Below are 13,387 nucleotides of genomic sequence, written 5' to 3'. Positions count from 1 at the left end.
TCAACTTAAGCGCAGCCGGCAAGGAGCTCCTTGGGCGCCAGCCCCCGCCCCGGCGGTGGGGGAGGGGCAGCCCAGCCCTCGCCGGAGGGAGGGGGCGGGGGGCGCATTTGTCTCTAATAAGAAAAGACAAAGACATCCCGGCGGCCGCGCCTGTTCCCGCAGCTCCGCTCCGCCTGAGGCGGGGGAGACTGTCGTTCCTGGGGCCCGGTCATCGCCTGTCCCCCGCAGGTGCTGCCCGCCGCCACCATGACCGAGGGCGCGCTGCCGGCGGACGAGGTCCGAGTGCCCCTGGGCGCGCCTGCCCCGGGCCTTGCGGTGGCGGCGGGGGCGTCCCCGGCGAGTCCTGGGGCGCCGGGGCAAGAGACGGAGCGTGGGTCCGGGCTCCGTGCATCGCCCCCCGAGAGCCCGGCAGCAGAGCGCAGCGCGGAGCTGGGCGCCGACGAGGAGCAGCCCGTCCCGTACCCGGCGTTGGCGGCCACTGTCTTCTTCTGCCTTGGGCAGACCACGCGGCCGCGCAGCTGGTGTCTCCGGCTGGTCTGTAACCCATATCCTTCCCGAGCCGCCAGGGTGCGGGTATTCCGTGCGTGACACTCATTCAGCGTGCATTCCCGTGCGCCCAGGCTCCTTGGACCCGGCTCGGGCCGGGCGCGTGGGGGCGCAGGGTAGGGACGCAGTGGCAGCGCTTCTCCAAGAGAGTTGGCCCGGTCCACGCTTTGGGGGACAGCCAGGCATCTCCCCCCTCAAATGGGTGTCCCCGGTCCAGAGCCAGCTCATTACGGGAGGGGATGGAAGAGTAACAGCGAGGCCACCGCGGGATTGGAGGGGAGAGGAGTCGTCAGGGGAGATTGGAACTCCCGGAGCGTTCGTGGGCTGCAATCAGGAGAGTTTTCGCTAGGCTTAGAGAACTTATGCCCTGAGGCAGGACCCTCGCTGGGGAGGGATAGGCCGGAAGGAGCTAGTGTAAAGGAGGCAAAGTTTTCAGCCTGTGTCTTGCGCGTCTCAGCGCTGCTTCAGGAGACCCGTGGGAGCCGGGAAGCTGTGCTCGTTCGCCGGCCTTTTACACGTTCCACGGAGAGAGGCAGTGACGTTGGTTGTGAACTCGCTTTTTTGGGCTGAACTCAGTGCTGGGGCCGATTTAAGTCATGCGCAGCTGGGGGTGGGGGGCAGGGAGGCAGCTGGCACCCTGGAGCCCCTTTTTCAGGTACTTTCTCTGGGTGTTTTTTCTGGCTTGAAAGAGGAAAGGACCACTTTTTGTGTTCCTGGTCAGAGCAGCACAGACTTTGAAGATTCCAGAGCAGAGCTGGATCTGTGCAGGAGGCATTTCTGGGATACAGGCATCAGGTCTGCTGCCCCCCAGCAGGTGGCCTTTGGGGAGTGTCAGCTTTGGTTCATCCTGACTCCTGGCTAGTTCTCCACACTGGTCTGCTGATAGAGCTGGTTGTCAGGTGGCCCCGCTGTGGATGCTGAGCCTTCCTGCACGTGGACCTGGAGGGAGTTAAGGTCCTGGACGGACTGCTGAGTAGAGGAGGTTGCCAGAAGTGGAAGCTTGTACATAAACTTTTCTTGTCAGAGTTGGGGAGACAGAGGTGAAATGAGCAATGTGTGTATATATTTTTCTTACCTTGTATGTTTAATTGTATAAATATTGAATACAAAAGAGGAACCTGTACTAAAAAAGTAATAAAACTCATGTTTCTTTTCTCAAGTCCAAACATGGGCTGAGTCAGAATCGCTTTCTGGTTGTGAAGGAGGTAGTGGTGGTCCAGGATGCTGGGTCCAGGATGGTGGGTGGTGGCTGTAGGGCCTGCCCAAGGCATAGCAGCAGGCTTCAGTGCCTGCCTTAGTCCTTGCAGCCAGTAGGTGGGCATCCTGGGGTATTGGGGCTTGGGTCTCTGAGCAGCAGCCAGCCTGAGTTTTCAGGGTGACTGTAGGTGTGTTTTTTTCCTCCAGAACCCAGCCTGGAGATGGCTGGGCCATTTTGTTTTGGCAGGAAGGTGGCATGGCTGGGTGTGGTGGTGGGCAGCTCCTGAAGGCCCGGGGACAGACAGAATAGGAGGCCAGCCCTCCTCGCGTGTCAGTCATTTCCAGCACAGATACTAGATCGGGAAGGAGCCTATTGAGGCCTGCACTTTCTCTCTCCTGACAGCCCCTGGGCCTGGCTCCTTTGTCCCCTCAAGGCTGAGGGAATCTTTAAGCCTGTCCTGATGTTCTGGGTGTTCAAGGCGGAGCTACGTTCCTGAGGATGTCATGTCTAACAGGGTTGTTTGTGTTACTCAGTGGAGGGGAGGTGGTGGGGGTGCTCCTTATGCAGGTTGGGTGAGGCCCAGAGGGGGCAGGGGATGGGGCTGGTTGGACCACTTCCTGATGTCTCTGTCCCTGGACATACTCATGACTGGAGAAGAAAGATGCCCTGTGGCCCAAGGAGCAGGAAGGTGCTGATGGCTGTCAACTAGGGATGAGAACCGTCCCCTCTGACAGGCAAGGGGTTGAGGAGCTTAGATTCTAGGATAGTTTTACTCCAGAGTCTCTCGAAACACCATATCTGTCCATTAGGGTGGGCTTGTCAGGGCCCCCGCCCATGTGGGGATGGCTGCTGATCTCCAGCAGATGCCAGGCCCTGGCTGGGGGTGTGTGTCAGCCACAGGGAGAACCTAAAATAAGCTGGCGTGCTTGGACAGGTGGGGATCAGCTCCCTTGGGGAAGCCCATGGGGCCTCAGCAGGGGCTTCAGATTCCTGGGAGTCGGGGTGGCCTTGGCAGGGAACACCGGGGGATGGAGGTCCGTGTAGCTGGGTTTTCCAGGGATTGTGGCGTGTCCTGTGGCTGCATGGTGCATCTGAAATCTCAGTTATCCCTCCCTGCAGGTAGCTGTTCATGTCAGGACACTCACCGTCCTTCCTGGAACCTCCCCGGCTGCAGAGGGTAAACTTGGAGCCCAAAATAGGATAATGGTGTTTACTCTGGGAACCTACACTGTGTGAAGCAGCACCTTGCTCCCCAAATGATGGCAGAATCCCAGCCTATGTCCCCGAGCTGGGATGCCATTGGCATTTTGAATGAAGGAACGGGCCTGCCTTAAGCCTTGCACTTTTCTGGAATCCCTGAGTGGAGGGCCTTCCCGCACACGTGAACACAGATGTTCTGTTTTTGCCTTTGGGAGACTGATCCAAGGTGAAGGAGTCTCCGAGGATGGCCTCTACCTTTATTGATTTACTTTGCTGTTTGAAACTGTAATTGTGGTGGAAGTTTTGGGGCGAGTGCTGTTTCTCCTACACAGGTTTATTTATAGCAGAAGGTGGGTGGGATCTGTGTTGTAGCTGTACAGCTGGGTTACGTTATGGCCGGGCTCCCCTGGGGTTCCTGACTAGGCACTTGACTGTGTCGCAGCTGCTGCATCCCAGCACCTAGGCTGGGCGGAGTCCCCCAGGGATGCTGGCAGCTGGGAAGGGGGCCCCGCTGAGGTTCTCTTATGAGTGAGGGAGACTGGCTTTGGCTTGGCCAGGGTTTTTAGGGACTAAGAGGTGGCCAAGAGGGCACTTGGGGACTCAGGGATGATGGGCACCTCCAGGAGGTGTCTCCCACCTTCTCTCTCATGGAGAAGGCAAAAGACAAGCCAAGGTCATGTGGCTGCAGAGGGCAGATCTGGGTGAATCCAGCCTGACTCTCAAGTCCACGTGCTTAGCAGGGCCCTGCCAGCCAGGGAGGTGAGGTTGGACGAATCCAAGTCTTTAAAAGCATCTTGTAAAAACTGATTCTCTGAACCATCATACCTTTTGTGGTTGCTGCCAGTGCCCAGGGATCATGGCAGGCGTGGCTGTCCCGGTGAGGACACGTGGGGCAGTGATCTGGAAAAGGACAGGCCCTAGGCTGTCCTCACCTGCCTCCCTGTGCCCTCAGCTCTCTCTGCCTTCACAGACCTGATGTGAGTGGGTAGGTCCCACGTACTCACCTTTCTGATCTAATGACCCTTGACTTCTGAGCACTTCTGCCGTAGGCACAGGGCTTTCCTCGCATGTTCTGAGCCCCAGCACCTCGTTCCTGGTCCTTTTATCCTGGCACCAAGGTGTCTGTTTCCTTGAACTCAGAGGCTCCAGGCCCTTGAACTCAGAGGCTGACCTTTGGGGTGCTCACAGGCAGGCACTGGGTGGCCTGGGCAGATAGGAAGGCCATCAGGCCCCCATAGAATTGTGGAATGTGGGAGCAGAGGGGCGGGAGGGGACTAGGAGGGTCTGGGCTCTGTGGCCGATGCTCATGGCACTACCGTGACTCCCTCTGAAGACATTACAGCATGTGTGTCTCTGCTTCTGAAGCCACCACTGTTACCTCATTCTCTGAGGGCTCCTGTGTTCACGCTGAGCACTGATTGTGTGCGCGGAGGGGAAGGGCATGTTCCTGGCCTCCAGGGCTTGGCAGGGGCAGGGTGTGGAAGTAAAGACATCTCGGCTAAGAGAGGAGTGTCTTGGTGGGGGGCTTTGTGGGGAGGAGGCATTTCTCCTGAGAGCTGGGGAGGGGATGGTGGGGAGATCTCTGGGCACCTGCAGGTGGTGGGGTAAGCAGAGCCCCGTTCCTGGGTGGCCACTCCTGGAGGGACTGGTGGAGGGGCCTCTGGACAGAAGCCTGAGCTCCCATTGACCCCTGAGTGAGAGCAGGGCTGTGTGATGGGCATCCTCCGGGTTCCGTGGAATGTAATAGGGCTGTTCAGGGGGGTTTCTGGAGGAGGTGAGGCTGGGTTGGACCACGTACTTGGATAGGAGCTGGTGGTAGAGAAGGAACGGGAAGGTTCTTCGGTGGTTCTAAAGGATTTGTTTCTGACAAGAAGGCAAAAAGGCGCGATTGTTGGGGACCTTGCACTGGTCACAGGCTCAGATCTGTGCCTGCGTTGGCCCTTGGGGTGGGCAGGGTGTGGAAGGGGGAATTAGTATGAGCAAGTATGAGTATGGGCAAGGTTTTGTCTGCCTGAAAGGGACCTGACTTCCCTGTCTGTCACTTTTAGTGCCTTGAAACTGCCCAGGAAGAATCCTGGCTGAGCCCCAACTCTCTCCACAGTGGCCTCAACTTCTGGCCTTGCCCACTCCCCCACCCAGGCACCCACAGGGCCCAGAGCCAGGCAAGCAGTTGGTGCCCCTAGAACTTACTGGCGGTCTGATTAGTCAGCGGAGACCAGGAAGCTCTGATTAAGTGCCCTGCGCGTGTGGTGCAGTGAGGCCAAGTGTAGCCCCTGCCCCCACATCTGCTGCCCAGCTGAACTCTGAGGAGGCTTTGTGTGGGGGGAGGGGGAGACTTAGAGGAGTGGTGCAGAACAGGACAGGCTTCTTTGAACACTCTGTAAAAGGGGGCCTCACTCAGCAAACCTTTACCAGCCTGAGCTTTGTGCTGTCCTCTATGCTGGGCTCACCGTGGGTTACCCTACAGGCACGCAGCAGGACTCTGCAAGCTCCTGTGTGCCCAGCATGTCCAACTGTTGGCCGTTCTGCAGTAGAGTGAGGCTGGAACGATCTCCATGGGGGTACTTGGGAGGGTAGGATGGGCTAGATGGAGGCCATTGGGGGCCCAGGGAGAGAGTCCATCAGCTCAATGGGCACAGGAACCTGTGTTGGGGGAGACATGGGCGTGGGTGGATTGGACATAGAGCAAGAGTGTCATAGACAGAGGAATGGTATATGCAGAGGTCCTGGAGCAGGTGGAATATGTCCATGCAGGTGGAGGTGATGTTGTGCTGTGAGGTGGAAGGTGAGGTGGGAGTGAGTAGGCTGTGGGGAAAGAGGCTAGGAAAAGCCTGCGAGCATGATGTGAGGGTGATGGGCTAGCCTGGGGGCTCAGGGAATGGGTCTGCCTCCAGCTGGGATTGGGGCTGGTTCCACGAGACGGGAGCAGTATTGGGACCAGACTCGGGGAGAAGTCAAGGAGAGGTGGGAGTGGAAGGGCAGGTGTGGAGGTTGGCATTGCAGGAGCAGTGGCTGGGAGGTGGGAAGGCGCTGGTGCTCCCCCTGCCTTTACCACACTTTTGAGGTCTGAGGTGAGTCCATGGTTATTGCCAGCCCTTCAGAGGAAGCTCTTGGCCCTTGGGGGGGATCATATCTGGACCACCCAAACGCCTCCTGCCTGACTGTGGGCACCCTCCCTGGCACCGTGGAGCACTCAGGTGGTCCAGGGAGCTTCCCACGTTGAAGTGGGTGGGGCGGACGCCTCCTACCTGAATTACTGGCCAAACTCCCTGTTCCTGGGTCTGGATGTGAGGGAATGCGGAGGATGGGCCAACCTGTCCGCTTTTGTAGGGATGAATCCAGGCAGCAGCTCTGCGCAGTCAAGGTCAGGCGAGAGATATGTCACCTTGATTTACCATGTGTCACGTGTGTCTCTCTCTCCCCTTGCTCCTTGGAGCCCGCCCAGGAAGGGGGTGGGGTGGTAGCCCTTCAGACCATATTAGGGATATTCTTTTTCTTTCTTCTTGAAAATGGGTTTTTAATTCTGTGGCTCAGAAGCCCAATTACTTTCTCCTTCTCTCAATGGTTACTTTAGACACAACTGGGAACAACTGTAAGTCATGTTGGGGCCTGGGTTGAATTTCTAGGTGGGCAATTAAACTTGGTCCTGGGCAAACATGAGGAGGGAAGTCAAGCTGTCAGCCCACAGCATGATTTAGGGTCTGGATCCTCAGAGGTGGAGGGGTGTGAAGGAAAGCAGCCCGGCCCTCATGAGTTGGCAGTGGGTTCAGGCACCTAGGGCACTGTCTGCCGTGGGTGACAGATGGGAGCCTCTGCTGTGCTGCCTTCACAAAGCTCATGGTTTTGCTCAGAAGGGGCCCCACTGAACACATACGCACCTTCCAAGGGAGGCAAGGGTGTGCTGCTCCACGTGGCTGGCATGCAGGTGGGCTGGTGAACACCGGTGTCCCCACGCCCAGAGCACCTGTTCCCCTGCTGCAGGGAGGAGCAGGGTATTATTGGTGGTGCTGTCACCCTGCAGTTCTGACTAGTGGGGATAGTTGATGAGTGTACTCGGAGCTCTGAGTGGGTTCGCTGCCGCCTCTAGCTCCCCAGGATCAGTGGGGAGCAAGGGGCCTCATGCTGTGAGTGGCTGCCACTTTCTGCCCCAGCACCCTTCTTGGACATGGGAGGATTTTAGGGGCACCAAGAGCATTCCCTTCTGTGCGATGCCAACAAGGGCTAAGGCCATGTCCCAGACCAGCCTCGCACCAGGCAGGACTGGCAGAGAGGGGATCCCGGACTCCCCCGCCAGACTCCTGAAATTTAGAGGTCGCCTAGGATAAAACTATCCCAAGCCCTGCCTGGTGTAAGACAGGGAGCTGATGATAAAAGCCATTGGAGGATGGGACAGAGGTGGGTGTGGCCTGGGCCTTGATATTGCGGGGTGGCAGGCTGCAGGAATGGCTGGCAGTGCAGGGAGGGGCTGGGAGCCAGCTGGAGCCCCCTGGCCTACTGGGTCGGGAAGGGGGGACACACAACTATACAGCCCCCATCTCTGCCTGCAAAGCCCAGCGCTGGCACCAGTGTAGCGATCTGCTTGGCAAGCGGCAGCTGGCCTGTTTGATCATGATGTCTTCTTTCTGTTTTGGGCTCTTGCAGTGGCCCCCACTTTACCGGCTGGCCCCCAAGTGAGATTGGCGCTGGTGTGACGGGGACAGCAGCCTGGGAAGGAGGGGCTCAATGTCTCTTTTCTGGGCTGCAGTGGCCTCCAGTTGCGAGCCCCAGCCTTTTCTTACTACTTTGTTCTAGTCTTTTCTCTTTCCTCCCTTTTTTCTACCTGTCTACATCTGTTAGAACACCTGGTGGGAAGTGGTTTTCTTTCAGCCCATCACTGCTCTTGAGTGAGAACTGTAGTAGGGATACCCCTACGCCTCTTTAGGGCCTGTGGCCTGAAGTCAGTGGTCCCAGGATTCAGTGACCCCACTTAGGGAGGCCAGGGCTAAAGTCTCCCTGGGCACAGGATAAGGGGCTAGCAGCTCCCTCCTGCAGCCTGGGTGGTTTCTCCCCCATATCACCTGTGACCATCCTCCATCGTTGACAGGGTGAGATTCACTCTGGTTGGCTGGCGAGAGGGCCGTGCAGTGGAGACTCCAGGGGCCCAATAGGGACACAGACCTCTGGCCCCGTCCCCAGCTCTGAAAGTAACCAGGCTTCCCCTGGGGTCCCCCAGCCTGGCCTGCAGGGAGGGTGTGGGGCATCTGACCCATTAACGGAGGGAGAGGCTGAGGGGGTATTTTTCCCAAAGATGGTAGAGGCTTTGTGTCTCTGAGGTCCAAGGCAGCAGAGTGGGGTGGGCTTTGAGCTTGGGGTGTTCCTCCTACTCTGGGCCTCCTACTCTATAATGTCAGGGTATTATAGGCTGGAGCCTCATTGCCAGGGTCACCACCCCAAAGCCACGGGACCTTGGTGGATGAAGTTGTTTCCTAGGCCTATGCCTTTTGAGACCTTTAGTCATGGTTGTCTGTAGACATCTGGCATGCCAGCCAGGTGCCCCGGTTGGAGCAATGGCACAGGGTCTTGTCCAAGGGGAGGTTAGGTGGTTGGGACCATCTGTTGGACTGAGGACTGAGTGTCCTCTGAAAAGGACACCTGGGGAAGGACTTTCTTAGCCTCATCCAGCTACTGACGAGCTTCCCCAAAGGCATTTGGGGAATGGGGAGTGCCCATAGGAGCAAGCTGCTTTCATGTTCTCAGATGTGAGCACGGGACAGGGCATTCCCAGTGCCAGGCCTGAGGCCATATCCTGGGTTGCCCATTTGGTGCCCTTGGGGTGACCTTTGAATGCCGCCTGCCTCCCAGGTACCCGGGAGCTCCGAGACCAGCTGTGTCTCGGCTGCCTAGCCATAGGCTGGCCCCAGGGAGCTCACAGAGGAGACCGAAGCAGATGTGTAAGGGATGGCAGCATTGGGGCTTGACAAAGGTGAAACCTCAGCCCTATACTGTGAGCGTTACTGCAGGGCCCAGTAGAGCAGCTAGGCTGGGTGGGGAGGCCAGGAGTGGTTGGGGACAGGTAGGTGTACAGGGGCAGGAGCACCATGCCTGGGGATGGAGTGCAGTGTCCAGGAGTGTGGTTGTGGGGTTGTGAACATTGTCCACACAGCCTGGCACGGGTAGGCCAGTGTACTGGCTTGAATAATATCTTCCAAATTCATGTCCACTTGGAACTTCCGAATGCGACTTTATGGGGAAATAGGGCCCTGAATCTGATGCTGGTGTCTTCATAAGTGGAGGAGATGAAGAGACAGAAGAAGCCACATGAAGATGGGGGCAGACGGAGTGATTATCCACAAGCCCAGTGACACCAAGGGTTTCCCACAGTCACCAGAGCTGGGAGAGCCTTGGAATGTACCCTTCTTCTTAGCTCCCAGAAGGAACCAGCCTATGACATCCTGATCTCAGCCCTTGGCCTCCAGACTGTGAGAGGACTCTTGTGGTTTAAGCCCCCATCTGCGGCGCTTTGTTTCAGTGGCCCCTTCCCTTGCCCTCACACCCCAGGCATGCCCTTACTGTCCCCAGAGAGAAATACAGGAGGTGCTGGACCTATTAATGGAAGGCAGGCTCTTCTAGGATAAATCTCCATCAGCCACCAGATCAGGCTCTCTGACAAGCAAGCAGTGGAGCCACCCAGGGAGGGAAGGCCAACCAAAAATTAGTCATTCTGAGCCTCACAGAGGGGAGGTCGTATCACACCCTGAGCAGTTATGTCTCTGCCCATGTCCTCTGAGTGCCTGGGTGTTTGCCCAGGTGGAGCCCAGTGCCATCCCCACCCCACCTAGGGGGCTTCCCCAAGGAGGTGTCCACTGATGTGTGTCCATGACACTAGGTCTTCAGAGATCTTTGTACCAGACTGGCCTCTTCCCCCAGGATGAGCCCCTGGAGACCCCTGCAGGAGTCTAGGACCTTCACTCAGCAAGTGTTCCCTTTGTGCCTTTGGGGGCTTTGCTGCTGCTCCGGGGGTACAGTTTGGGTGCAACTGCCTCAGAGCGTTGCTTTGAGCCCTGCCTGGCTCTGTCCTGAGACCCCTCAGCCAGGTGGAGGGCTTCCTGCAGGGTGCAGTGTGGGCGGCAGGGCCGAGGGCTAAATTCCCAGCTGGGGATCTCTCTGTGGCAGCAAAGGCTCTGGGAGGCATCTGGGCTCCAGCTGCTGCCACATCCTCCTGTTAGCAGCCACAGAGAGACACTGCCCACAGGTGGCCAGAGAAGAGACAGAGCTGGGCTCCTCCCAAAGGCCCAGCTGGGCTCCTCCCAAAGGCCCACCCCCCGCCTCACCACCCAACTTGGGCTTTCTTGGGTGCCTCAGGCCCAGGCTCTCTGGAGTCCCCACGGTCTCAGCCCAGCTGGGGAGGGTCTGGGGTGTCCTCCTTGGTGACCCCTGGGCCCTTGTCCAGGGCTGTAGGGCAGTGCTTGGTTGTGTGGCTGGGGCAGGAGACATGCAGATGGCTGAGACCCTACTGTGGCCGAGGCCGGCTACTGCTCCCTGGTGGATAGTGTTCAGGGTGGGGTTGGGGGGATCATCCAGGGTGTGGGTGAGCAGAGTGTGGAGTGCTCTCAGGCTACTGGAGGTGGCTGTGGCCAGGTGGGCTGGCAGGTGTTGGGTGGGCCCCAGGGTGCCTGTCTGAAGGGTGGTGGAGGTTAGTGATCTGGCATGGAGGCAGGGAGACAGAGGTGACAGGGCATTGATGGAGGGCTGGGTCTTAGAAACGCAGGTCCTAGAAATGTCTTAGGTCTTTTCTCTAGAACGCGGGGCACCCAGGCCTCGGTGTGATCTGGGAGAGTCCCCTGAGTAGCTGGCCTGTGCCCACTGCTTTCCCAAGCCCTCAGCCTGCCACAGGGATAGCAGCCTGGAGCACGGAGTGGCTGCCACCTGCCGGGAAGGTGTGGAGGGTGGCGCCGGTTTCTTCAGGGCAAGGTGGCATGCGGCATTGTCTGCTTGTGTCCCTTTGTCTTTGTGAGCAGTGACTAGCTGTGGCTGCAGTCTGATGAGTCAGCCTGCATTAGTGCCTCATCGAAATGTATGAGGACATGTCCCGGGTCCTGAGCTGCTGGCAGGGCAGCTGCCTGGCTCTGGCCACAAAATGGGCCTGCTGTGTCTGTTACAACAAGATGGGACCACCTGTGATGCATCCTTGGGTGTGGCAGGCTGAGTGCTCCTAAAGTTCTGATGTAGTGAGAGCACCCTTCAGGCAGTTGATCGTAGGTTCAGTGGGAGTTTGAGGATCTGAAGGATGCCCCACATGGGGGGCTTGGGCAGGGGGTTCAGAGGGGCCTCTCCCAGTGGGGATGGGAGACATGAGAAGGTGCCGACAGGTGGTGTGTCTGGAGTGGGATTGAGGCAGGAAGGAGGCCCTGAGTGTTGGGACACGGGGTGGGTGCCCACCTAGCCCCCCATTAGCTGAGCTGGATGCTACAGTTGATGGGAAGGAGCAGGCAGGAGGCTCATGTTGCCATCCCTCAAGGAACATTCTGGAAGCCAGCAGCAGTGTCAGAGAAATGACCTGCCAGTGGGCCTGGGGCACAAAGGCTCAGAAAAGGTGAACCCCCAGACCATAGTTCTATGTCTTAGAAGCTAGGATTACTGACACTTATTCCTTAATATTCCAGAGCCTTTTTTTTTTTCAAATCTACATTCGAAATCTGGGTCACTTGAATAAGGAGGGGCAGGCGGAACTGTCTCAGGGAACATGCGGGCCCCAGTGGGTGGGCTCAGGGAAGGGAGTTTGGCCTCGCCGCTACGCAGTAGAACAACTGGGCATTGGTGCGAGGGACGGGGTCGCCTGGCACTGGGGCAGAGGGAAAGGGGGCATCTGGGCCTTGGGGGTTCAGGGAGTCCAGGCAGTCCTTGAGAGTCAGCAGTGGGGCTGCCATCCCACACCTGGCTCCGAGGTCCGGCTGGTGTCCCAGCACTCTCTTGCCCTGCCAACCTGTCTCTTCTGAAGTTCAGGGGCTGGACTGCTCTGTATGAAAGGGCAGGCCTGAGTTTGTGGCTCCTAATTGGGTAATTGACTGTCACCCATGTGGCGGGCAAATGGCAAGCACTTGGGTTTGGAACATGCTGTATGTCCTGTGATTACAAATCCTACATTCCTTTGTTGCGACTGCCTCTTGGCTCTCTTGCAGATGCCACCGGGAGATGTGCCCTGTCCACAGATTCAAACCGAGCGACCACGACTTGGTAGCAGGGATTGTTCCATTTGCATGTTTCCTCACTGGGACATCACCAGGACTGGATGATGGAGGCAGGACAGGGTTGTGGGTGGCCAGGTCTTCCTGGGAAGGAGGTGTCCTTCACCCTGGAAGGCCATACTGGGTCCTGGGTCACATTCCTGCCTGCAGCAGATGGGCATGTCCTGTGGGTCTGGCCTTGGTCGCCTCTGACCCTGGAGCGCGGTACCCCGTGAAGAGGAGGCTCACCTGCATTTGCCGCAGGGAGCCCCTCATTCTCTCTCAGCCCTGGAGGGCTCGGCCACCTCAGCACCCGAGTTTTGTCTACCAGTGAGGAAAACAGGCTCGGAGTGGGTAGGTCCGGGCCCTGAGCGGCTCCCAGGATTCAGAACCCAGGCAGGCCGACTCAGGTGCCCACTTGTTCTAAGTTTTGCTAAAATGTAATACAGCCCACAACTCACATAAAATGTACAATTTGGTGGGTTTTATTATAGTCACAGAGTTGTGCAACTGTCATTACAATCAATTTCAGAACTTTTTCATCACCTCAAAAGGAGACCCAATCCCATTAGTGGTCACTCTGTGTTTCTCTGGCACTCACTAATCCACTTTTGGTCTCGGTGTTCCTGGTCTGCATATTTCATGTGAATGGAATCATACACTGTGATCTCTGTCTGTCTGGCTTCTCTCACTGAGCGTTATGTTCTCAAGGTTCGTCTGTGTCGTAACGTGTATCAGTGCTTCACTCCTTTTCATGGCTGAATGATACTCTGTTGTATGGATGGGCACATCCGTTCAGCTGCTGACAGACACTGGGTTGTTCCCACCTTTTGGCGGCTGTGAATCATGCTGCCATGACAGTCATGTACAAGTTTTGTTTGAATCCCTGTCTTCTCCCAGGAGTGGAGTCGCTGGGTCATAGGAAAACTGTGTTGTGTCATTTGAGGAGCGGTGCCTACTTCTTAACCTCTCATCCACTGGACTTGGATCTCTGAGCCACTGCAGCAGCTGTAGCAGTGGTTTCGAAGGAGGCAGCTGATGGGCATGGGACACCAAACCCAGTCTGAGCCCAGTGCGAAGCCCATCTATGTGAGTAGGGTTCTCCCCAGCTCCCCTCTGCAGATACTTCGGACAGCCTCTTGGGTGTGAGCCGCTCTTCTCATCTGGGTCTCCATTCAGTGATCCATCCTGCAGGGCATGGCCATCGGAGCCATGTGGCTTGCTGGGCACCACGTCCTGG

General features: G+C 57.5%; 1 protein-coding gene across 2 annotated transcripts in view; it reads left to right on the top strand.

The window, feature by feature from the left end:
• The first annotated feature begins 246 nt into the window (after positions 1-246).
• CACNA1H (calcium voltage-gated channel subunit alpha1 H) overlaps positions 247-13,387 on the top strand; it is a 71,863-nt gene continuing 58,722 nt past the window's right edge. For both annotated transcript variants that reach the window (XM_006913990.1, XM_006913991.1), the window contains exon 1: positions 247-545. In XM_006913990.1, the coding sequence (XP_006914052.1) occupies positions 247-545 (299 nt within the window). The remainder of the gene's footprint in view (positions 546-13,387) is intronic.

This window comes from Pteropus alecto, unplaced genomic scaffold, assembly GCF_000325575.1.
Source record: "Pteropus alecto unplaced genomic scaffold, ASM32557v1 scaffold44, whole genome shotgun sequence".
Taxonomy (NCBI): Eukaryota; Metazoa; Chordata; class Mammalia; order Chiroptera; family Pteropodidae; genus Pteropus; species Pteropus alecto.
The sequence above is the reverse complement of the archived record's forward strand: the minus strand, read 5'-3'. Positions and strand labels throughout refer to the sequence as shown.